The following is a 23,892-nucleotide window of genomic DNA, read 5'->3' as shown; positions in this document are numbered from 1 at the left end:
ATGGATGTGCGTATGGCTAGTGTGCTGTGCCCTCCCCGCCCTGAGCGGATGTTGTGACACTTGAACTCTGTTCTTCTAACACACATACCCTCACCTCACACACACACACACACACACACACACACCACCTCCAACACACACACACATGAAAAGCCATTGCCAAAGAAATCAACAGCAGTTGAGCGATGCCTAAGGAAACTTGCCCCCTTCTCATTTCTGGAGTCAGACCCACCTGGAACGAATCCATGAAGTCTTTCCTAGGTGAAAACGGAATGGAGGAGAACCTCCTCAGACTTAGTGGGGAACCAGAGCCATCCTATCTCCTCTGACTTGTAAAGCACAGGGTTCCGCGCCGCTCTTCCTACGCATGTGTGCTTTACCACATGGTCTTCCTCACGGACCTGGCTCAATGTGTCTGTGCTTTCTGCACGGCTGCTCTGGGACTGGAAGCCTCTTGAGGGGAGAGCAGGACTGTGAGTGTTCTACTTAGTCTGGATTAATCAGGCTACTGGCCCTTACTCATTTCTAGAAAACATATGGCTATGTAATAAGCAACGTAACACAACACAGCGGTGCATAAAAGAACACTCGAGGTGCACAGGAAGCACGCTAGGACCAGAGCAGTCTGCAAAAAGTCAGATCAAAGCCGAGGCCTGGAGGATGAACAAGAACTGATGTCAAGAAACGATGGTCAAAACATGCCCCAAGATACAGAGGGAAGAGACGGTAGCGCAGCAAATTAGATGCACTGAAAATAGCGCACTCTGGCTGGAACCCAGCGTGTGGGGGGAGGGGTGCGGGCCCAGATGAGGCAGGAAAGTTTGGCAGCTGCCAGAACACTCAGGGCTTGTAAACTGTGCAAGGAGTTACGGGGCGCTGCTAAGGAGTTTGAAGCAGTGGATGGCAGGATCAGACTTGCCCTTTTATTAAAAAAAAAAAAAAAAAAGACTCTGGTTCCAGTGTGGAGAATGGATTAGAGAAGAGCAGGGCAGCTCACGGTGATTCAGGCAACAGTCCTGAAGGAAGAGCAGCAGGGTGAGGTGCGAGATGTGTGCACCTGAGACACTGAGGGGCAGCACCAAGGGCCTGTTCTATGACTGACTGGAAATGGGCAGAGGCGAAGGAGGGGAGCTGAAGAGGAGGTCCCAGCTCCGAGCTATCACACCTCCAGGAAACACACCTCCAAAGTGGAAGTATGGTGGGGAAGGAAGCAAGGCTGCAGTGAAAGGCGTTTAATCTAGGATTTACTGCACGGTGGTGACATAACCAATAGATTAGGTCTGTGAGAACCTGAGCTCTAAAGCAGGACAGAAAGAACCCACTTATTTAAGGGTTACAGCATCAAGACATTGATGAACACTTTTGAAGTGGACAGGATCCATCTTAGGAAGAACATAAAGAAGAGATCTACGACTGAGAATCCCTCCCCACCACCACACACACACACACACACACACACACATCTTAGGGAACACGAAGGGGATGGGAAGGGATGCAGGGAGGTAAGAGAAGCCAAGTTAAGGGCATGACAGTGCCAGTGTGTTAGTAATTCCTAAGTGCGTGCAGGCTGATGCTGGCCAGATTTAGTTGTCAGGAGATCTTCAGCTCAGCCTCCTGCTCTTTTTAGTGTTGAGAAGATGTGTCATGGCCTCTTCCCACTGCCCCACATCTAGATCCGTGTGACTTCCTTATTCCCACATCTTCTCACAAGACCCGAGTGTCACTTCCAAGACGGACACCCACGGTGCCTAATCACCAAGTTCTGCCAGCCTCGCCTTCCCAGGCTTCCCAGCTGTTTCTCTTCCCATCCCTGCTGGTACCGTTCTAGCCAAGGCTCTGCACACCACACCACTACATGAGCAGACGCCACGGTCTCCCAGGCCACTCAGCAGTCCCTTCCAGTGATCCGGTCGCACAGGAGAACCGTTAACAGTTACCCTAGAGGACTAACTTTAATTGACTTCCCATCACTGTCATTTGTTCAGTCAATCTCATTCACCTGATAAATGTCCACTTAGATGTATGACCGTGTTTCTCCCATCATCTAAACTACCTGGGGTCTACTAATTTCTTTTAAAACTTTCAACAATACTTTTATAAAATACAATTTGAAACATCATGGTGATGTTAAATCGCCACAAGCATTTCTAGATGCTTGCTTCCTCTTGGTCTCTCAATGTTTATCTTAGGTCAGAGGTGGTGGCACATGCCTTTAATCCCAGCACTCAGGAGCCAGAGGAAGGCAGATCTCTGTGAGTTCAAGACCAGCTTGGTCTACAGAATGAGTTCCAAGACAGCCAAGGCTGCACAGTGAAACCCTGTCTTGAAAATACAAAAATAAGGGGCTGGAGAGATGGCTCCGTGGTTAAGAGCGCTGGCTGCTCTTCCAGAGGTTCTGAGTTCAATTCCCAGCAATCACATGGTGGCTCACAACCATCTGTAATGTGATCTGATGCCCTCTTCCGGCATGCAGGTGTACATGCAGATAGAGCACTCACATACATAAATGAACAAACAAATTATCTTATTGTGGAGCAGTAACAGTGGTGGACTACACTCCAAACAGATGGGTGCAGACAACTCATGGCAGTGTGCCTATGGCCTTCAAGGCCTTTGAGCACTGAGAGGGGGGTTCTGCCGGCAGGCTGAGACATTCTTTAACTGACATGGGGTGGGGGTGGGGGATAAGGAAAGACTTTCTCAGGGGAAAGGTGCTGCTAAAAATCCTATGATATGTGATACACAGGGCAGGTTCCTTACAGCAAAGAATTACCCAGTCTGAAGTACTTACAGGGCAAAGGTTAAGGAAGCCTGCCTTAGGAGTGTGACCCAAACAATCACAGTATGTTAAGCTTGCCGGAGCAAGCTGGGGGTGGCAGCGCACGCCTTTAGTCCCAGCACTTGAGAGGCAGAGGCAGTTGGATCTCCGAGTTTGAGGCCAGCCTGGTAGACAGAATGAGTTCCAGGACAGCCAAGCCTACACAGAGAAACCCTGTCTCAAAAAACAACAACAACAACAAAACCCCAAAAAATAACAACAAAAAGAAGGGCAGAGCAGCTGGGTTTTAAGTACATCGACAGCCCAGAAGTAAAGAGGCCAGAATGTCCAGAAGGTTATGTAAGGGACAGAAAGGTTATCAGATTCACAGATTCCCACAGCCCAGCTTCAACGTGACACCTTGACTTTTGAATCTTGATATCCTTGCTCCGCACCCCAGGACTGCTAAATGCTCTGAGCTTCCCACTGTCTACCTTGCTTACTATGTTCCCCTTACGGACAGCAACACCTGCCTTCTGCCATCCAAGGCCTCTCGCTCAGGCTCTCACTCTCCATGGAGCCTGAGGTCACCTTCCTCGGGTCCCTGGTGACTTACATCCTCGTCACTTGGTTGGGACACAATCACACGCTGGCTGTGACATCCTTTAAGGGGTCTGTTGTTTAACTTGACTATGCTCTGCCTCTAGGTTGACTGCTTACATAAGACAACTTCTCTGACACAATGTAGCAATCACTTCCTGCACTATGCTACAACTGGTGTGTTAAAAAGCGGCAGTCTACATTGAGTATACACTGCAGTCTTTGTGTGTCCAGGTGGCGCCATCCTGAGCACACAGGGCTGCTAGAGAGCTGCGTACAGAGCGCAGGGAAGCTGGCTTCCCTGATGAATGATTATCTGAATGATTAACCATGCCAGGGCTGAAAGTGCTTTGGCTAATTCAAAGGCTGACTCCTCCAAACTGGCTTCAGGGAGACCCACTCCCGTGACTTCTCATGGTGGGCTTTCACTAAAGAACAACAACTGAGGCCAGAAGGGGCTCAAACCTGCCCCCACTGTTTACTGGGGGTCTTGGAGTAACTCCTTCTCTCTCTGAGCCTCAGTTTCTTGCTCCATAAAATGGGAACAGTACTACAGTAGATGCCTCCTAAGGTTGTTAAGAGGATTAAATACTTTAATACACAAAATACAAGCGAAGTACTCGGAACAGGGTCTCCCGCTTCACAAGCATGAGTTCTCAGCGGCGGTGGCACAAGACAGAAGAGACCCTGCTTCACTGAAGGGTCACAGGGAGCCGAGCCCTCAGGAGGCATCTGAATATTGAAGATGAATTTGGGCACAGTTTTGCAGTTGTCAGAAATTCTGCTCTCCCAAGCCATCCTTCTCCCAGTCTTTTCTCCCCCATGCTTCCTTAGCCAGCTACCTAAAGACCTCCACAAAAATATTTGCTCACCCATTTGGAGAGAAGACATAGGACTAACATCCATCACTATGTGGGAATTACTGGGAACAAGCAGGTGACAGGAAGTTATTACCCATCAAAAAACCCTTTCTCCTGACAGCAGAGCAGGACAGGGGTCTTGTCTGCTCTGTCACTCAGCCACCAGGATCCAGGGAATCTGGGCCTGGAACCCTATGTGCTTTGTGGAGGCCACACACGACAGTCCTGTGCTCAGATGCCTTTCTGTTCTAAGGGTCATCCTAAGAGAAAGCCTGTGCCGGTATCTCATCCTGGGATAGAGCCTGTGCCGGTATCTCATCCTGGGATAGAGCCTGTGCCGGTATCTCATCCTGGGATAGAGCCTGTGCCAGTATCTCATCCTGGGATAGAGCCTGTGCCGGTATCTCATCCTGGGATAGAGCCTGTGCCGGTATCTCATCCTAAGAGAAAGCCTGTGCCAGTATCTCTCTGCTAGCTTTAAAACTGTACAGTAGAGACACAAACTCCTAATAAGGAGGAGAGCAGGGCTGGGTATGGCGGCGCATGCTTTTAATGCCAGCTCTCAGGAAGGAAGGAAGAAGCAGACAAAGCTCTGAGAGTTCAAGGCCAGCCTGGTCCACAGAGCAAGTTCCCAGACAGCCAGGGCTACACAGAGAAACCCTGTATCAAAAAACAAACAAACAAATAGTATTTGCTCAAAATAAACACAGAAAAATAGAAAAGAAACAAGGTCTCTGTTTGGTCCTCATCCCTTCTAGAGGTAAACATTTCCTTCCCATTCATTGTGTCCTTAGGGCCTTTTATATTTCATTTGTTTTACTTTTTGTTTTTTGTTTTGTTTTTGTTTCTGGAGACAGGGTTTCTCTGTGTAGCCCTGGCTGTTCTAGAACTCGATCTGTAGACCAGGCTGGCCTCCAGTTCAAGAGATTCGTGAGCCTTTGGCTCCCAAAGGGGTGGGTGTGCCACCACTGCCCAGCTTGTCTGTTTTACTATTGCATGTCAGTACTTTCCAGGGCTGTGCTCCACAGCCCACCTAGTCAGTTCCTTCCTGGGGCACATTTGGGTCAACTTTTAGAAGATTTAAGACATTTGTTTGCTGGCTTGTCTGGCTGTTTGCTGCTATTGGGGATTGAACCTACGACTTGATAGCATGCTGGTCTAGCTAGCCCTCTCTCACTGAGCTGCATCCCCCAGAGATTACACTTCAGCTCTGTAATTACTCAGTTATTGGCAACACCACTGTAACCAGGAAGTCCGACCCACCATGTACTCTACCTGTGACTGCTTTGCCAAAAGATTGATTTTTCAAGTCTGTTTATAAACTTCAAAACCCTGGATGAATCGGAATACAGTCTGACTTGGAGAGACAGATGCAGCTGCATTGTTCCTATTCAAGTATAAATAGAATCTAAAAGTTAAAAATCGTAGGATTAGGTGTTGTGCGCCACGTCTCTAATTCTAGCACTCGGAAGACTGAGGTAGGTGGTTCACATTTGAGGCCAGTCGGCTGGCGCCACACAATCATTTCCAGGCCAGCCTGGGCTATAAAGGAAAGGGAAGGAAGAAGGAAGAGTGGAAAGGAGTGGGGAGGAGGGGAGGCAAACAATGGAGGAAAAAAAATCCAGGGTAAACCAAATTTCTACCTGCAAAAGGCTACTACGGCACCTCTCGGAGCTCTGTTTCAGGCACGTGCCTTTGCCTCTGGCCTGCAGTAGAGACGGTGAAGTTGCATGATCATAAACTATTTTCTTTTAATTAGAAAAGAAAAAATGAAAAACCTTTCTAGCGATCCTGACCCAAAGTGAGAATTAGTAAGTCTTGCATTCCTTAAATCCAGAGCAAAGGCTGGGAGAGAAATCTGCATCTCCCCACAGTAAGCAACTGCTTTCTCCTCCTCTGCTAATAAATTACAGGCAGACTTGAACAGATGTCAGGTTGGCATTCAAAACCTAAAATATAGCTGAAAAGCAAGTTATGACTAATACAAGGGAAAAAGATGAATGTCAGAAACCTTCATTTTTTTTCCTCCCCTTTTTTCAAATTTCAGATAAGCTCTTTAGCCTCAGGGCTCCGTTTACAGAGCCCAGGAGTTCGCAGAGATGTCTTAACCCCCATTTAAATTGCAACCTCTCCTCCTGAGTGCGGGTGTGAAATGCATTCCCAGACTGTCAGTGTTTATGTTAATCTTAGCGAGAACTCCCCTTCTCCACAATATGGCGCTCACAGAGCTCCTGAGCCCTTTCTTCCCCAATGTCTTATTTGTGATGTTCTTAGCATTTGAGAGATTCTGGGTGTGACTGACGGGCCCCTTACAGTCTCTCCTTCAGAGGAGCTGCAGTCTCACTTCCACCAGAGGGGAGCTGCTTGCCTCTTGAATTTCAAAAGAAATCTTAAGCATGAAGGTTGGAAATGGACTTAGTCAGGGAGGGATAGGGAAAGGGGGACAAAGAGAATGGATTCTAAGAGTGGGTCAGAAGTCCTTAGGAAAGGGCAGTGCCTCTATGACTCTGGGCCCCTACAACCTTTCACTGGCTCTCAAGACACAGCCCCTCTCTGTGGGGAGATGTGAACCTCTCCCAGGGTGCTGTTCAGAGCCGCTGGTGACTTGTTAGCTGATATTTCAGTGCTCCTAACGAGAATGTATTTATTCTCTGGCTCTAACATTTACTAGGTTATTGCTAGGGATGCTGAAAACGAGGTTTCTTTGTAGAAACACCCTGTGCGAACATAAGCGCTGCAATGACAAGTGAGGTGACTCATCACTCATTTATCAATCCATCCTGACTGTTCCCCACAAAACTGCATACAAGAGGTAAGCGCAGTAAATGTCTGAACAGGACATCTGAGAATGCTCATGGGCAGCCATTAGCACTGAGCTCACTCACCTAACCTTCCCAGGTTAGCTTCTGGTGTTCACACTGCTAAGCTACACGCTGCTATGGTGGTACAAATGGTGGCGCTGTTATCCTGGGTAGGAAGGACTTAAAGGACTGCTGATTAAGGATTTCCTTAGTTTGTGTGTGGTGTTGTTTGGTTGGTTTGGTTTTTTGAGAGAGGCTATCACCATGAGGCTGGGACACACTCTACTTGATCTTCACTGGGTGTCAGATATAGCTTTAGTTTCCACCACGTCCAAGAAAGATCTGCCCTGCTTGGGTCTGAGTGAGCCTAACTGCTACAGATGAGAAAGAAAAGGAAAAGGAAGCAGACTGACTAGACTGATCAGACAGTAACAGAAGGCTGATATTTGCCAGAGCTGAGCCCTCTCTATTCCCACACATGGCCGTTGTCCCTCAGGCTCTAGAACTTTATGTGACTTATTTTCTCTTTAAGGACCTCCTCTGTGTGTGTGTGTGTGTGTGTGTGTTGTTGTTGTTGTTGTTGTTGTTGTTGTTGCTGTTGTTTGTTTTCTCTGTGTATCAGAGCCCTGGCTGCCCCGGAACTCACTTTGTAGACCAGGTTGGCCTCAAACTCACAGAGATCCATCTGCCTGCCTCTGCCTCCAAAGTGCTGGGATTAAAGGCATGCACCACCAAGCCCAGCTAGGATTTCTTGAGTTTTAACTCTATAAAAAAATATTTTAGAAAGCAGGAAGGTATACTCCAAGATAAAAATGCTAGCCTGGAACCATGAGAGCTGTCTGCAGGAATATAACCTCACCTGCTCTCAGGCCTACCCCATAACTGTGTCTCCGCTTAAACCCGTTGGTCACCACAATAGTCTAATCTGAGGGTCTCTGTCATTTTTGTCTTAATCTCTATTTTCAATTTTCACTTTTTAGAAGAAAATATGAAATTTACAACCAAATGAAAGATATGTTACCTAAAGACGTAACCATCAGTGACACAATGGCCAGGAAAATAACTTATCGGCTCACTTTCTAAATTAGAAACCTTGCTATACATATAAAGTTGTGTGCACACATGCAAAACAAATCTAACTAACATTCTAATTACATTCCAGAGTTCACGGGAGAGACCATCTGTGGAGAATAAAGCTTTCAGTTACAAATGCCTGACAATCTACAGAAATTATGATTTACTAAATACTTTTTCCTCATTTGATTGATTTAACTCATCTTACCCTGTCTAGTTATTAAACCCACAAGATATATTATTAAATCTACTTAATGAACAAAGACTGAAAAAAAAAAATCAGCCAATTTTCTTTCCACCTCACAGAGGAAGGAACATAAAACACGCCTCCATGAACACATGTGACTTTATTTCTATTTGGCTTGGCTGTCATCGAAGCGCAAGTGTATGTTTGCTTCTTATGTCGAGCGTTTTAAGTTTGCCAAGTCAATGATCAGCATTAACCACATTCTGCTTGGAGGGCAATGGGAGGCTTTATTAATTCCCCCAAAATTTAAAGGAAAAGGGGAACCTCAAGAAATGATATCCACATAAAAGATAATTATTTCTCAGACATCAAACCTTTAAATTAAGGAGAGCAGCAGAGTTTTGTTGTTTTTGTTCCTTTTTTTTTTTTTTTTTTTTTTTTTTTTGGTTTTTGAGACAGGGTTTCTCTGTGTAGCCCTGGCTGTCCTGGAACTCACTTTGTAGACCAGGCTGGCCTCGAACTCAGAAATCCGCCTGCCTCTGCCTCCCGAGTGCTGGGATTAAAGGCGTGCGCCACCACGCCCGGCTCCTTATTTTGTTTTTAATTCAGCTCAAAGTCCAGGTAGCTTGACAGCAGGCTGCTATTTAAATTAAATGATAATTCGTGCTTCTTGATGGAAGAAAGTCATGGCAGGGTACTTTTAAAAGAATAAAACTTTGTGTGTGTGTATCTTAAAATAGTGTTAAGTGTGATAAAAAAAAACAAAAAACAAAAAACAAAACCATAAAAGAGGCTTTGGATAGCAACACAAACTTCAGATCCACAGCCCTTGTTCATTTCTTCTAAAACACATCAAAGCCAGATCAAATCCGGGGCAAACAACCACCTGCTTGCTTCAGTTACAGCTGGGAGGTGGCGCACCAGCACAGCATCCTCCCGCAGCAGCTGCTTTCCTGCTGGTTGGCTGGACCCCACAAACAGTAAGACACACAGCCCTTTCCCCCTCCCAGGTACAAATCCTCCGCAAGAATGACAACCAGCGGCAACCAACACGGAGAATCTGCCCACTGACTCCATATTACCTAAAATATATTTAAATAATATTTCCAAGTCTTCATCAAAACACCATAAGGATTTACTGAGCCTCAAAACACACATTATTGGGCAGTGAACTGCTATATTTCTTCCAACTTTCCAAATTAGAGTCTGGGTTTTGTTTTTTTTTTTTTTTCCTTTTCTTTTCTTTTTATGGATTTGGCCTTTGTATCTTCCAGATAAGAAGTATGTCACTGCCATTTCAAGGTGTATAAAACTCAGGTGATGAGGGTCTCTGTCATTTTGTCTTAATCCAATTCTAAACTCGACCTTTACCCAGCGAACAGGTGTGTGCTGTGCTCGTAATTGACCAGAGTGAGCAACCGGGCAGAAAAGAAGCCGACACAGCCGGCTACTGTGACCCGGCGCTTCGTGCCTGGAGAGCACCTCTTGTCCACCGTGATGAATATACTCTTATCTCCCGGTAGCAATTTAAAGAGAGAGAATGGGGGAGAGGGGAGCAGTACGTGTGTATCCCTCCAGCTTTTTGGATCCTGTTTTCACACTCAGTCTGCAAGAAGCTATGATAAATTCCTTTCTCAGATACTCTGCGGCTCACACTCTAATCCAACCAATGATATGGATTTGAAAACTGTCCTGAAGGTCTTTCTACTGGGCAAAGAAAATCACTTCATACAGATAAATTAAATAAACTGTCAAGAGCAAACTGACAAATGATGAGAGTATTTCTTCACGTGCGGTATGGAGACTCCCATATGTCTCCTGCATTTGTCTCTGGGCATCAGACTTATCTCATTAAAACCCTTGCCAATTATCCATTTACTCGAGGGAAGTGCTGAGCGCGACCGTAAGGCAGCACAACGTGGCAGCCAGCATCCGTGCAATGTCCTCAGCCGCATGGACCGTGACAGTATGTCAGGTAAACCTGACCCAGGGTGGGTCTTCAGAATGGGGGATCATTTCTAAAATGCCCACGGAAAACCAATGTAACCTACAGATACAATGGAGCAAGTGTAAGCACCATTTCTATTATTTCTCCCATGAGAGTAAATATTTTGAGTTTCTCGTGAAACCTAATGGTTTGGTTTTTTTGTTTGTTTGTTTTTTGTTTTGGGTGCATTTGAAAAGTCACTTCAAAACTCTTGAGAAGAGCATCTCATTACCTCCATGCTTCCTTGGGAGTGGAAGGCTTGGTCAGAAACTCACCCATCTGCTCCACGATCTCTGGGGGGAATACCCGAGAAGCAAATGCTCTTCGGAAAATGTCTGAGAACTCCTTATCCAGACCGCCGATCCCCATTTTCTCAAAGTTCCAGTCGGGATTGATGATGGACTGGCGATTTTCCTTGGTTTTAGCTTTGCCTGTGACAAACAAGTAGACCCACATTTGTGAGGGCAGCAGCATGGGTAAGCATAGGAAGGACAGACGCCCGGACTTAAGCGAGCTGACACATGGCTATGACGTCAAGGTGGACGGCACGCTCTTGGAGGACTGTCTAGTGGGAAGGGTAAGACCAGCTTTCCAATCTTGCCTGGTCACCATTCATGGTCAGTAATAAACTTCCAAACCCAACCAAACCGGTGCTCCCTCCTCTAGGCTTCCTGCAGCCAGTCCACAGAACTCCCTCTCATTAACCTTTAATCCAACCAAATTAACTGCTGCTGCAAGGAAACACCTCGTGTGCATCAGATAGAAACTCCACTAGCTCCACGAGTGTCACTGACAGCAAGTGCTGGCTCACAGCTCCTGGGAAGTGTGTGTGAGATACGCGCATTTACCTAGACCTCAGCCTATGAAGATATGTGGAATGAATCTGATGGCTTGTCACACGGAGACAAAAAACATTCCAAAGACTTTAATGACTGAAAAAGTTAGACTTACAAAGTCTCTCACGATACAAACTGTTTAATATAAATGTCAGACTGCCACCTAAAGTAACTCCAGAGAACCACGCCTGTCTTGGACACAAAGAACAAGATACCTTACAGCAGGCTCTAAACAAAAAAGAGGGAAATACGGGTCTTACAAAGCCAGAAAAGAAAACACCACACTAAAATATAAAAAATAAAAAATAAATTTTAAAAATTCAGATAATAATTTTCTGGTTAGAATTTTGTAGACTAATGCTTTCCTTTAGAAGGAGATCAAAAATATTTTGCTTATTCTCTACTGCCCTCTTGTGGTCAAACTTACTGTGAGCCAAATTACTATATAAGTTCATTTTCCAACCAAAATCACATCTTCATGTAAGTTACTTGAAAACACCTACACTGTGCAAGAGTTATAGAACTGCCCTGGGATAAGGTATTTTAACAAAAGGTGTACAAAAGTAAAAAACAGGAAGATCACATCATAAATATTCTGTGTCAGTGATAGAACATTATGATATGGCCTTCATAAAAATTATATTGGGGGCATTAAAATCATATTATAGAGATATATTTAAGATGCTTGAACATGTTAATCAAAAAAAAAAAAAGCAAATTAGGGGCTACTGATGTGGTCTGGTGAACTAAGGCTCTTGTGGACTGTCAGCCTGAGTTTAATTCCTGCCATTCACACAGTGTAACTGACTGGAAAGTTGTCCTCTGACCGCCACACATGTACCACACACATGCTCAGACACACACACACACACTAATTGTAGAAAATAAATTATAAATAATATACAAATAAAATCCAATTTAGAGTGTGAGGTGTTTTAGTGAACGCTTGTCCACAGGCATGTGGCTTGTGCCTTTGGTCCTAGCATTTAGTTAGAGCACAGGGAACCAGAGGTCTACAAGCTCGAGGTGAGCCTGGGCTGGCAAGATGGCTCAGCAGTTAAGATCGTGTTCTACTCTTTCAGAGGACCTTAGCTGGATTCCCAGCACTTAGGCTGGGAGGCTTACACCCACCACTTCCAGGGGATCTGACACTGTCCCTCTGGTCTCCAAGGACACCAGGACATAGTACACAAAAGTAAGAGAGAAATAGCAACAGAGACTGGTAAATTATTGACTAAAAAAACAAACGAAACAAAAAAACAAAACAAAACAAAAAAAAACTGCTCCCAAACTACATTTAAACAAAGTTAAGTAATTTTGGACAAGGCTGTGTAGCCAATGAAAAACCTTCTCTATTTTATTGGGATAGACATGAACATAAATTTGAGTTAATAAATCATTATTTATATGAGCTGCTATTCTTAGAGATTAAACTGTGTCGTTTTAATATATCAAAGTAAGGCTGGTGAGCAAGATCCCATCTGTTGGAAAGATCACAGTCATCATCGGATCACTAAAGAACAGTGACGGACGATTCTGCGTTTAACATGGCAATTAGCTGGGGGGCTGACCAGTGCTGAAGGTCACAAAAGATAATGAAATTCTGAGGAGCCGTCAGAGCCAGGAGAGGACTGGCACAGAGAAGCTATGTGTGGGGTGAGATGGTCGGGAATGAGACCTGGGAGAGAGAAAGGGCATGATGGGAAAGATGATGGAATCCAAGCTAAAGACAGGAGGCTGGGCAGCAGCAATGAACCCATGAGAATCTGTCTGGGTAACTGCACTGTATGAAACTGGCAACAGCTAATGGGATTCTGTGAGCCACATATACAAATCTTTTTTTTTTTTTTTCTGAGACAGGGTTTCTCTGTGTAGCCCTGGCTGTCCTGGAACTCACTTTGTAGACCAGTCTGGCCTCGAACTCAGAAATCCGCCTGCCTCTGCCTCCCGAGTGCTGGGATTAAAGGTGTGCACCACCACTGCCCAGCCACATATACAAATCTTTGTGAGCCCAAAATTATCTTAGAATTTCAAACCAAGAAATGTCGTCATCATTTCTTTTTAATTGTTTTAAGTCTGGCTGTGAGCACAGGAAATTAAAATGTGCCGATGTGTTTCACATTGTTACGGGTGAACTGGGCACTCCAGCTAAAGGCTTGAGACTGTGTCAATCAGCGCATGTGACAGAACAAGCCTGAAGGAAGGGTCTCCTTTCTCTATCACCTGAAAACCATTTACACAACTCATAAGCAATATCAGAGACATTGCCACTTCATTTGAAATTTTCTAAAACTGCATCTTACCGATAAGATTGAGCGACGAATTTTCTGCTTTTTCAAATGCAACTTGACTGTTTCCAACAACCAGGCCTACTTCAATCTGTACAGAAAGATGATAATTAGTACGCTATAGGCATTTCAAAGCAAGGCTATTAAGTTTGTCAGTACAAAGCAAACACTGCAACCAGTCATCTGAGTTACGTCTGCTTTCCTCACAGCCACCTCGCACAATCCCGCCATGGCAAGGTCTGCGTCTTCACAGCCAGGCTCTGACATCTACTAGATGACGGTGTTCGGCTAGTGCAGATTAGTAGATCTGCGGTTAGGTGTCTTTAGTTTCTATTCCAGTAGCAACACTGGCTACAGCAGGAGTGAGGAACTCAGAGGGAGAACACACAGTATTGAAAGCTACCCCAGGCGAATAGTCAGAAACATATCAGCCCGTGCAAGTCATGTCAAAAAGATTGCCTAACGGAGACCAGGAAAAAGGCTTACCTTCTGCCTTTTGCCTGATGCAGGCTCTCCCTTCAGGATGCTGGGATCCATGGCTTCAATGTCCTTCACCAGTAATCCAAAGAGCTTATCATTGAAGCTAAAGACAAGCTGTAGAGAGAAGGAAGGGAAGGAAGGTTGGCCCATGGTACAATGGCTTTCTACTACATCATCCAAAGGTGAAAAAGCAGTTTTCTTTTGAATGTCCTTCTTTGGTCAACTCCACAGTCACACCATCACAGACCCAGTGACAGGAAAAGGAAACTTGTGTGTTAGTATGATGGGAGGTGACTCAATCGACACTCACAAACACTTTGGGAAACTACTAGTAAGAAAACCGAGATCCAGCAGGGCAGTAATGGTGCAGACCTTGAATCCCAGCACTCGGGAGGCAGAAGCAGGAGGGTCTCTGCAAGCTCGAGGCCAGCCTGGTCTGTAGAGGAGACAGTCTAAGTTACACAGAGAGATCTAGTCTCAAAACAACAAAAACGGCTGAGATCCAGAAACAGACTATACAACAGGGTTCAGACACAGTAAATGACAGTGCTGAATCAGCCCTTCATATAAATAATACAAAATGCCAGCCACACAAGCACAGAGAGCCTTGCAAACCCAAGAGTTCATTTACCAAGTAGCTGCAGAGTGCCTTCTACAAGCTGGGCCTCCTCTATGGGTTGAGATGTCACAGTAAATACTCTGCCATACAACTGCTGCCAGGAACGGTCTCTTGGTTGGGTCAGATAGGTATGTATATATACATACACACAAGTAGTTTCTTTCATGGTCTTATGGATATCTACATCTTATTGGGTTTTTAATTATTACAAACATCAAAGAGTTTCAATTAAGTACCAAAGCTAAAGTCAAACGGTAAAACTCACAAGCTGAATACAAATAGGCTCAAAATTTCCAGGAATCCAGAAGGAATATAGCACAGCCAATAAAACAAAAACAAAAATAAAACCCCAAACAACAACACCCCAACAGCAATGGACAGTAGTCAACGAATGCAGCTGGTGGGCATCGAGGAGCCTTCTGGACGACCCAAGGCAGGCGGTAGCGGCTCGAGCACAGCCCCGGGGTCCCTCCACCTGAGAGCACGGGGCTCACATCTTCCTGCTGGTTCAGCTAGAAAGTTCTACAGCACCAGAAACAGCATCTTCTCTGTTCCCTGCTGATCTGCCAGGCCAAAAATAGTGACTGGGATATTCTTTATGCTATTAAGTATTTATTTGACTCTTATCTAAGTCCCTAGCTGTGCATCCATGGGCACATGATTTATCTTCTCTGGACCCAAACTTCTTCATCCGGGAGGAAGCCAGGTTCATTTTAATTCTAATGCTTTCTTCTTATTTAATTTTTTTCTTCTTTGTTTAGTTTGTTTGGTTTTTTTATTTGTTTTGCTTTTTTTTTTTTTTTTTGGTTTGTTTGTTTCTTTCTTTCTTTTTGAGACAGGGTCTCATTATGTAGACCAGGCTGGCCTGGAACTCACAGAGATCCACTTGCTTCTGCCCCCCAGTGCTGGGATTAAAGGTGTGTGCCACTACACTCAGCTAATTGCTAGGCTTTCTTTTAAAACACACTGTATTTTGTTCCTGTACATCAGCAGTTCAGGTTCTGCCTGTAAAAGTTTAATATCATAATACATGAATACTTTAGACTACTATCCTTTAGATTTATCAGGAAAACTTAAAAGTGGCACTACGTCCACTCCGATGCTCCTGCCGTCCACTGCTGCTCTCTCTCTAGTCATCTCCTGAGACAGAGACCTCAGGGCAACATAGACATAGCCTTAGCCATGGCAGTGCGGGCACTTGGCAATGCCAGACGCCTTGCTCCCAGGATCTGCTATTTACTTTTAAACATTTGAGGACCCAGGGAGCTTAGGTGGAATGCATTTACTGAGATTTGCCATTGTAGAGATTAGAGGACAAAAAGTTAAATGTATCCATTTAAAGTAAAATCACTTTCTAAGATGAAAAACTGCAATGGCAAAAAAAGGGGGTGGTAGCCCATTTCTGCAAATCGCTTTACTGCGGACGGCCAGACGCTCACATCTGCTCTAGCAGTCAGGGTGCCATACAATGTGTGGCTTCACACTTTCTTTTTAATTCTTTGGAGACAAGGTCTGGTGTAACCCTGGCTGGTCTTAGACTTCCTTTGTAACTGAGCATGGATAACCTTCAACTCCTGATCTTCCTGCCTCAAATGCCCTGGTGCTGGGATTACAGACACCCACCATACCTGGTTTTCTTTGGTATTAGACCTAGTGGTGGATGAGGGTTTCATGCATGCTGGGCAGCACTCTAACAGCTAAGCATACTTTATGTTTAAGAGAATGTTTTTCCTAGGATATCCATCATCTGATAGTAACTCAAGTGTAAAAAGAGGCAGTGCTGGTTAACACTGGCTGCCGAGAGTTTCCAGTGACACTAAGGCTCAGAGACACGGCAATGAACTTGATTTATATATACTTAATTTTCTTAAAAATCTCTGGAAGACCACCCTCCACCATGCAGGTGTGCATACAACACATGTGCAGACGCCAGCGAGAGATGAACCGCAGGCATTGTTCCTGCACTGGTTCCCACAGTATCCCTCAGCCCGCTTATTTTTGAGCCAGGGTTTCTCACTGAGCCTGGAGCTCACCAGTTTGGGTTACACCAGCTGGCCTGGGGCCTCAAGGGCTCCTGTCTCTGCCTTCCCGGCTGTAGAACTACAAGCACAAATACTGGACCACTTCTGGCTTTCTGCCTGGCTGCTGGGGGTCAAACTCAGGTCTTCATGCTTGCTCGGCAGGCACGTTACTGACTTATGAGCTATCTCCCCAGCCCTACCTTCTGCTTTCTACAAAAACATACTAGTCACAGAGGAAGACTTCCCAGAAACAAATCTCATGTCCCACGATGAGAAAAATGAAACCATTTCAGACTATGCCATCTCTATCAGGTTCCCAAATTTGCAGGGAGAAAACCTGCTGTGACAATACAGGACATCTTAACACAGTGTCAACGACTTTTTGAAAAATGTTCATGTCTATGTGTACGTGTGTCATGTGCGGCCCCTTGGGGGCCGGCCGGAAGAGAGCGCTGGATCTGAAGCTGGAGGTACCCAGCAGTTGTGAGTTGCCCCAAGTGCGTGCCGGGCACTGAACTTGGATCCTGCAGAAGAGCAGCCATCTTAACTGCTGAGCCATCTCTCTGGCCTCCTAAAGCTGTGAGGGCTTTTCTGAACAGACTCCTACAGGTGGTTCTGCAAACTCACTCCTTCAGTCTGCATGGAACTTCTTTCTCCTAGGAAAAGCTCCTCCTCTTGGCTCTTCCAAAGCAGAATCCTGGGCATCGGCACTCAGTGTCTACAAAGGGAAGGAGTGAGCGGCTGGGCCTACCTGCTGCCCCACTGAGAAGGCCTGGTTGTTGAACTGCTGGATGAACTCAGCGGCCATCTTGTCGGTGTCGTAAGGGTTGGAGTCGATGTTCTTCTTCTGCAGGAAGTCGATCTCAATGGTCATTGTGCCGATGCACTGCTTGGCTTTGTCAAACGAATACAAGGAAACTAGGAGGAACCACAGGGACACAGACATAACGTTTCTAGTTACAACGAGCTCAACTGAGCTCCACTCGGGCTTCCCCGGAGGAACACATAGGCACACACTTAAAAATTCAGTCAGAGACTTCCTTGCTCACCTGTATTAAGGAGAAAATATTAAATGATACTCTCCCTCACCTTTGACCCCTCATCTCTCCATGGGAAAGAAAAGAAAAGAAAAGAAAAAAATCACATCCCTCTTCACAGTCCTTGCACCGCCCTCCTCCTGATTTAACAGAGGACAATGTGACAGCGTGGGTGGCCTCAGTGGGTTTGGCACAGCCTGTGGTTACCATAGATGACTTTTGAGTAATCTAAGAATTTGCTCCCATGAGAGAGGTGGGCAGATTCCTCACTCTAAGAGGGTCGGCAAGAGGAAGTAATAAACGGGGTGGGGTGGGGGCGGCACCTGAGAAACGGTGTTTCCAGGGGTTAGTTTCCTGTAGTGTAAGCTCTAACTTATGCTTCTTTGTAACACTGCAAGTGTGTTTACTGAGCACCCGCCATTCGCCTACAACACACAAGACCGGCATATGTAAAGCTCTGAGTAAGAACACCCCTACGTAAGCCTTGGGAAGAGCTTTAAACTACTTGTTTAGGCCATAATGTCATAAACTTAGACATTAAAACATTACATATAATTTTATATTATATAATAGCTATTCAGCCCCAATGCTTAGCTGTACGATAGAAAGTTTACATATCATATTGATAGAAATGAGCATTAAAAGATTTCTCGATGATACATTGTACAGAAGCATTTTTCAGGGATTAAAAAAAAAAGGCTGATTTTTAAAAATCAGCTTGTATGTGTTAATAAGGCCTGCTTTCTAAACAAACTTTTAAAGCGAAACATATCACACTGCAGCATACAATCCTGGAAGCACCAGGAGGAGCTAAAAAGCACCCAGGAAATCCCAAAGACACTGTTATATTTGACTTTCCCCAACAGGGCAACTTGATCATGCGAGTAAGTGGGAGCCCACCCTGCCCAGCAGCAGAGCTACTGTACACACGTACTTGTGTCTCATGATGAGGCCTCTAACCACACAGCGCAAGTGCTTGTGAGCAGTTGCCCCTGGGCTGACTCAGCTGTGCCCAGCCCAATGCTCCCAGCCTGCAGGGCCCTAGGCTCTGGGGCTGCTACATGCCATAGGTTAGTTGTGCTCATTCTAATCTGTTAGTACTAGATGTGCTTGGTAGAGTGATTATACAATATAATTGGTTAAATGTGAAATTTAGACATTCTACAATTGTGGAAAACACTTTAGAGGAAGAGTTTGTTCTTAAAGATGAAAAAAAAATCAGCTAAGCATGAACAAAAAGTTAAAAAGTTTATGGATAAAATCCATAAAATCCAATGGAGGGACTGGGAGATATCTTAGTGATTAAGAGCACTTGTTGCGCCAGGAAGTGGTGGCGCACGCCTTTAATCCTAGCACTTGGGACGCAGAGGTAGTGGATTTCTGAGTTCGAAGCCAGCCTGGTCTACAGAGTGAATTCCAGGACAGCCAGGGATACACAGAGAAACTCAGTCTCAAAAAACAAAAGAATAAAAAACAAACAAATTTAAAAAAGCACTTGTTGCTCTTCTAAAAGGACCTAGGTTCAATCCCCAGCACCCACATGGTGGCTCACAACCATGAAACCCAGTGTCTGTCAGAGGATCGGTAGCCTCTTCCAGCCTCCATGGGCACCAGGCACACAGATATACATGTAAGCAAAACACCCGTATGCATAAAAGAAATAAAAAAGAACAACTTTTTAAAATATAAAAAGTATTTAAACATGTTCTCTCACATGTTTTAAAAGATCTAAGCTCTCCTCTAGACCTCATGATTGAAATGTATACACAGAAGACAGACAGTACTCTAGACCACAGACCAAATCCCCAAGAAAAGGCCTTTAACCAACCCTGCAATTGTCTTGTTTCCATTCCCCAAGTACATGTTTCTATAGTACTCATATGACAGGTGATAAAGGAGCTGGAGAAGGGGCTAAGCAGCTAAGCTATCTGCTTTTCCAGATCACTCGAACTCAAGTCCCTACCCCATATTGGGTGATTCACAACTATCTGTAACCCCAGCTCCAGGGGATCAAATGTGTCTCTACTGGCACCTTCTCTTACACGTACACACCCACACACATACTCATAGCTAAACATAAGACAGTCTTTAGGATTCACCCCCCCCCCAAGAGGATGGAGTGCAAAGAATGAAAGAGCTTTGAGGATGTAGAGGGGCATGGCAGAACAACATCTGGGCTAGCATGATGGTTCAGTGGGCTAGCGGTGCTCACTGCTAGGTCTGATAACCCGAGTTCAATCCTTAGAGCCAAATCGACATTAACACACCAATCTGTTATCCACATACGGGCTGCATAAGATTGGACCTGTCAGCTTTTCATCATGGGAGAGGGGAGGGTGCTCAGGGCCACACCCCTTCCTAGAGGGACTATGGATAGTTAATGATATCTGGAGAAAGGTATCATTTTCTCCAGTGGTATAGCCATGGATAAATTGCCCATGCTCCAGTAAATAACTTCCCACCCATACTCATGCAAACAGGCCTAAGTAAACTCGGGACACATGCGCACTTGCACTCGCGCACACAAAGACATAAAAGCAGAAGTAGTGCCGGGGAATAGTGGGGGGGGGGGGCACAAGAGGACACTAGGAGGACAACCATGACAAAAACGTATATACATGTATGAAACTATCAAAGAAGAAAAAAACAAACTCTCTAAGATTTATTTTATCGTGTGTGTGTGTGTGTGTGTTTGTGTGTGTGTGTGCGTGCGTGAGTGCACCAGAGGCCAGCGGTATCAGATACCCTAGAGCTGGGGTCCTAGGCAGCTGTGAGTGGCCAGAAGTGAGTTCTGGAAACCAAGCTCAGGTTCTCTGCAAGAGCAAGAAAAGCTCTTAAGTGCTGAGCCATCTTTCCAGCTTCAAAAAGTTAATCTTAAAAACATACAAAACATGGATTTTTACAATTAATTTTGGACAAGGGGTATGGTCCATTCACAAATTACACTGGTCAAGTAAAAACTGGACAAAAAACTCACTGTATGGCTTTCCAATAACTCACCATTATTCATGTCTGAGATTTCAGCGGGTTACAAAGATGTTCTCTTCAAAGGAATTCTTAGTCTGTATCAACAGATCCTTCTGGAACCTAAATAAATCATTTAATCTCTCTGTGCTTTCAACTGTCATGTGCGTCGTCATCAAGAAGACTGGATTAGGTAAGTCTTAGTGATCAGGAAAACTTCAAGTTCTCTAAACTTACTCCATAGATTACGGCCACTTGATTTGTGTACAAAGACTTCCTGCAATTCTCTGAGTAAGATTGCTTGTGTAAATCACATTTTTATCCTTTCACTTGGCATCTTAAATGGGGCAAAGGCATTTTAAATATTTCAAAAACAAAATAACAGAGACCCAGCCAGGACTGGGAGATGTACTAAAGATGAAAGAATAGTTTGGGCCTGAAGTTTTAGCATACTCTCTTGCCTCCCCCTCTGATGTTCTGTCTTCTTGTCACATTGCCTAGCAACTGTAGGACATAGTTAAAAGCTCAGTAACTTTTATGAACAAGAGAAATTGCTTTCCATGTAGTAAAATGCTTCTAGTTTGAAACATGGAGAGAATGGGTGTATCAGCAATTCTATTACATGTACCTGCCCCAGGCACTCGTCAACATTTGTCTAAAGAGAGATCCATAGGGAGACCCACTAGAGCACCATCAATGGCCAAGCACCAAGAAACACTGATCAGTAAAGGAACAGGGAACAAAATCCAGTAAACTCACAACATGGAACACTGTATACCAATTTTATTAAAATAAAAACTTGATCTAATTTAGTGAAAATAGATAAAATAGTTAATGAGAAAATATACTTCATAAGGTTTTGTACACTATGATACTATTCTGTGGATTAAACAATCCAAGGCAGTATAACACATATGTGCTATACATACATAACATATGTGCTATACATATATAACACATGTGCACCATCTTCAATTTGACATCTACTAGTGAGTATACTAAAATAGCATGACTAAACTGTAGTTATTAAATGCATTTAGTTTAAGGTCCTGCTCCTAAATAGCAAACCAAGCAGCTACAATGTCCGAGACTGCGGTCAGCACCATGGACAGTATCCTGCAAGGTCAGGACCATGGCCAGTCCCAAAATGGCTGAAGGTTCCACACAAGAACAAAGCACGTGTTAAATTTTTAAAATATTATTTTATAATAGTAGTAGTATATTACATCAAGTGACTTTGTCAAGTCTGGAGAGATGGCTCTGCACTTGAGAGCACTGGCTGTTCTTGCAGAGGACCAGGGAATCCAATGCATGCTGACAAAACATTCATATACATAAAATATATCTTAAGTGACTTTTATAAGCAAAAGCTAAGTTATAAACAACATTTTTGGATATGCTTAGGCCTTTCAATCATAGGAGGTGTAGAAAACATGTCAAGGAAGGTGAATTCAAGTCTGATAAAGTATGACTCTGTCAGACAGAAAGACACACTAGGTAATCCTTCCAGAAGACACTCACACTGAAATGACCTTTTACCTATAAAGTGTCACAGACAGAACTTCCACTCTAGAGTTTTTCAAATGCCATTTCTCCAAAGCACAGCTGTGTCACACTGATGCTGACAATCAGCCTCCACACTCTCCCCATCAGCCAGGCCCCAGTGTATCCTTCAGACATCTGCCCCACCTGCCTTAGTCCAGCCCAGTCACTTCACTTATAGTTTGAGCCAGAAAGTCCCCTTTAGAGAGTTCACCTCTCTAAAGCTCTGAATGGAGACAAGAAAGCCATTTCTAGTAGAAGAAAACTGGTTTTGTAACATATGGTCAGCCATAAGATACACTTTTTAACCCATGAAAGTTTGCAGTACACAGTCTTGGTTACCGCTTTGTTGCTATAATAAGACACCATGGCCAAGACAACTTAGAGAAGAAAGCATTTAATTTGGGGGCTCACAGCTCCAGAGGATTAGCATCCATGACCATCACAGCAGAGAACACAGACGCAGGAAAGCAGGTAAGACCTTGGACAGTACCAGGCTTACGTTCTGATCCATAAACATGAGGCAGAGAGATAGGTTAACTGGATTAGCATGGGCTTTTGAAACCTCAAGGTTAGCCCCCAGTAACATGCCTTCTTTAACAAAGCCACGCCTTTTAATCCTTCCTCAACAGTTCCACCAACTGGGGACCAAGCACTGGAATATATGAACCAGTGGGAGGCATTGGCAACCGAGCCACCACATACACCTTTTCAAATAGAGAAAAAAAAAAAAAATATATATATATATATTAAAAGTTAAAATTAAGGGCCGGAGAGACATCCCAGAAGTTAAGAGCATATACCCGGGTTCAGTTCCTAGCATCTAAACAGGGCAGCTGACAACTGCTTGGAATTCCAGTTCCAAGGGATCTAATGCCCCTAACCTCTGGAGGCACTAGCATGTGTGTAGATGAACATAAACTTACAAAGTCATGCAGGTGCACACACACACACACACACACACACACTAAATCTTTCAAAAGTTAGATTTAAAGACGCTCTTGCTCTCTTATTTAAACAAATGAATTTAAAGAAATTAGAAACTTGCCCTAAATTCAAACACACTGCCTCATTAAATATTTCGCAAGGTAGTCACTTTCATCTGTGCAAACAGGGAACCCTGGCCTCTCGCGCTGACCTACTTCACTTTGGCGCTAACTCTTCTGCTCTCCCAGCTCTATGCTATGCTTCAGGTGAGATGGAGAAGGGAATCACTTAGGTCAGTGTCTCCTAAAATGTGACTGAGAAGAACGGCTTAAAGGTGGCTGTTAAAAACACCCTCACGTGAATCAGATTCCCCCAAAGCCTGTGAAACCGTTTCTAAAGATAGACCATCCAGGTAACCCTTTCAGGCTCTTCTGGAAAGCTCTAACTGTGCATCCCTCTCTATCAAATGCCCCGGTCGAAACCAAGGACTTCCATCCTCACTCCGGCTTTTCTCAGCACTCTTATTTGCTTCCATGTTGAACAAAGGGCCAACTGAAGGTAAGCTCTGTGCCGGCCTCCCCTCCAACTCAGGGGGAACAAAGTAAGTTACTGAAGGTAAGCTCAGAGCCAGCCTTCCCTCCGACTCAGGGGGAAGAAGTAAATTGGTGTGTTTCTGGGCAGACACTCCCCCTGGGATTCTCTCCTAGTCCTTTGCCGTCACTTTTCTGAGAGCAGTGAACAATGTGCTGGCTGGCATTTTATCCCAACTTCTCTCAAATATTATCGCCTTTGATCCAGCTTAAAGCTACTACATCTGAGAATGTCTTCAGAGTCACTGGGCTGAGAGATAACGGTGGCCCCGTGACAGCAACGAGGACAACACACAGTCCCCCGGCAGCGGTCCCAGAACA

At 44.6% G+C, this 23,892-nt stretch overlaps 1 protein-coding gene across 1 annotated transcript in view; it reads right to left on the bottom strand.

Annotated features, from left to right (window-relative positions):
• The window catches only part of Nsf (N-ethylmaleimide sensitive factor, vesicle fusing ATPase), a 133,728-nt gene that overhangs the window by 79,080 nt on the left and 30,756 nt on the right, over positions 1-23,892 (bottom strand). The window contains exons 5-8 of the mRNA XM_021176539.2: positions 17,263-17,429; positions 13,878-13,985; positions 13,407-13,482; positions 10,543-10,698 (exon numbers count right to left, since the gene is read on the bottom strand). Of these exons, the coding sequence (XP_021032198.1) occupies positions 10,543-10,698; positions 13,407-13,482; positions 13,878-13,985; positions 17,263-17,429 (507 nt within the window). The remainder of the gene's footprint in view (positions 1-10,542; positions 10,699-13,406; positions 13,483-13,877; positions 13,986-17,262; positions 17,430-23,892) is intronic.

Source organism: Mus caroli, unplaced genomic scaffold, assembly GCF_978045245.1.
Source record: "Mus caroli unplaced genomic scaffold, Mus_caroli_1 scaffold_13, whole genome shotgun sequence".
Classification (NCBI taxonomy): Eukaryota; Metazoa; Chordata; class Mammalia; order Rodentia; family Muridae; genus Mus; species Mus caroli.
The sequence above is the reverse complement of the archived record's forward strand: the minus strand, read 5'-3'. Positions and strand labels throughout refer to the sequence as shown.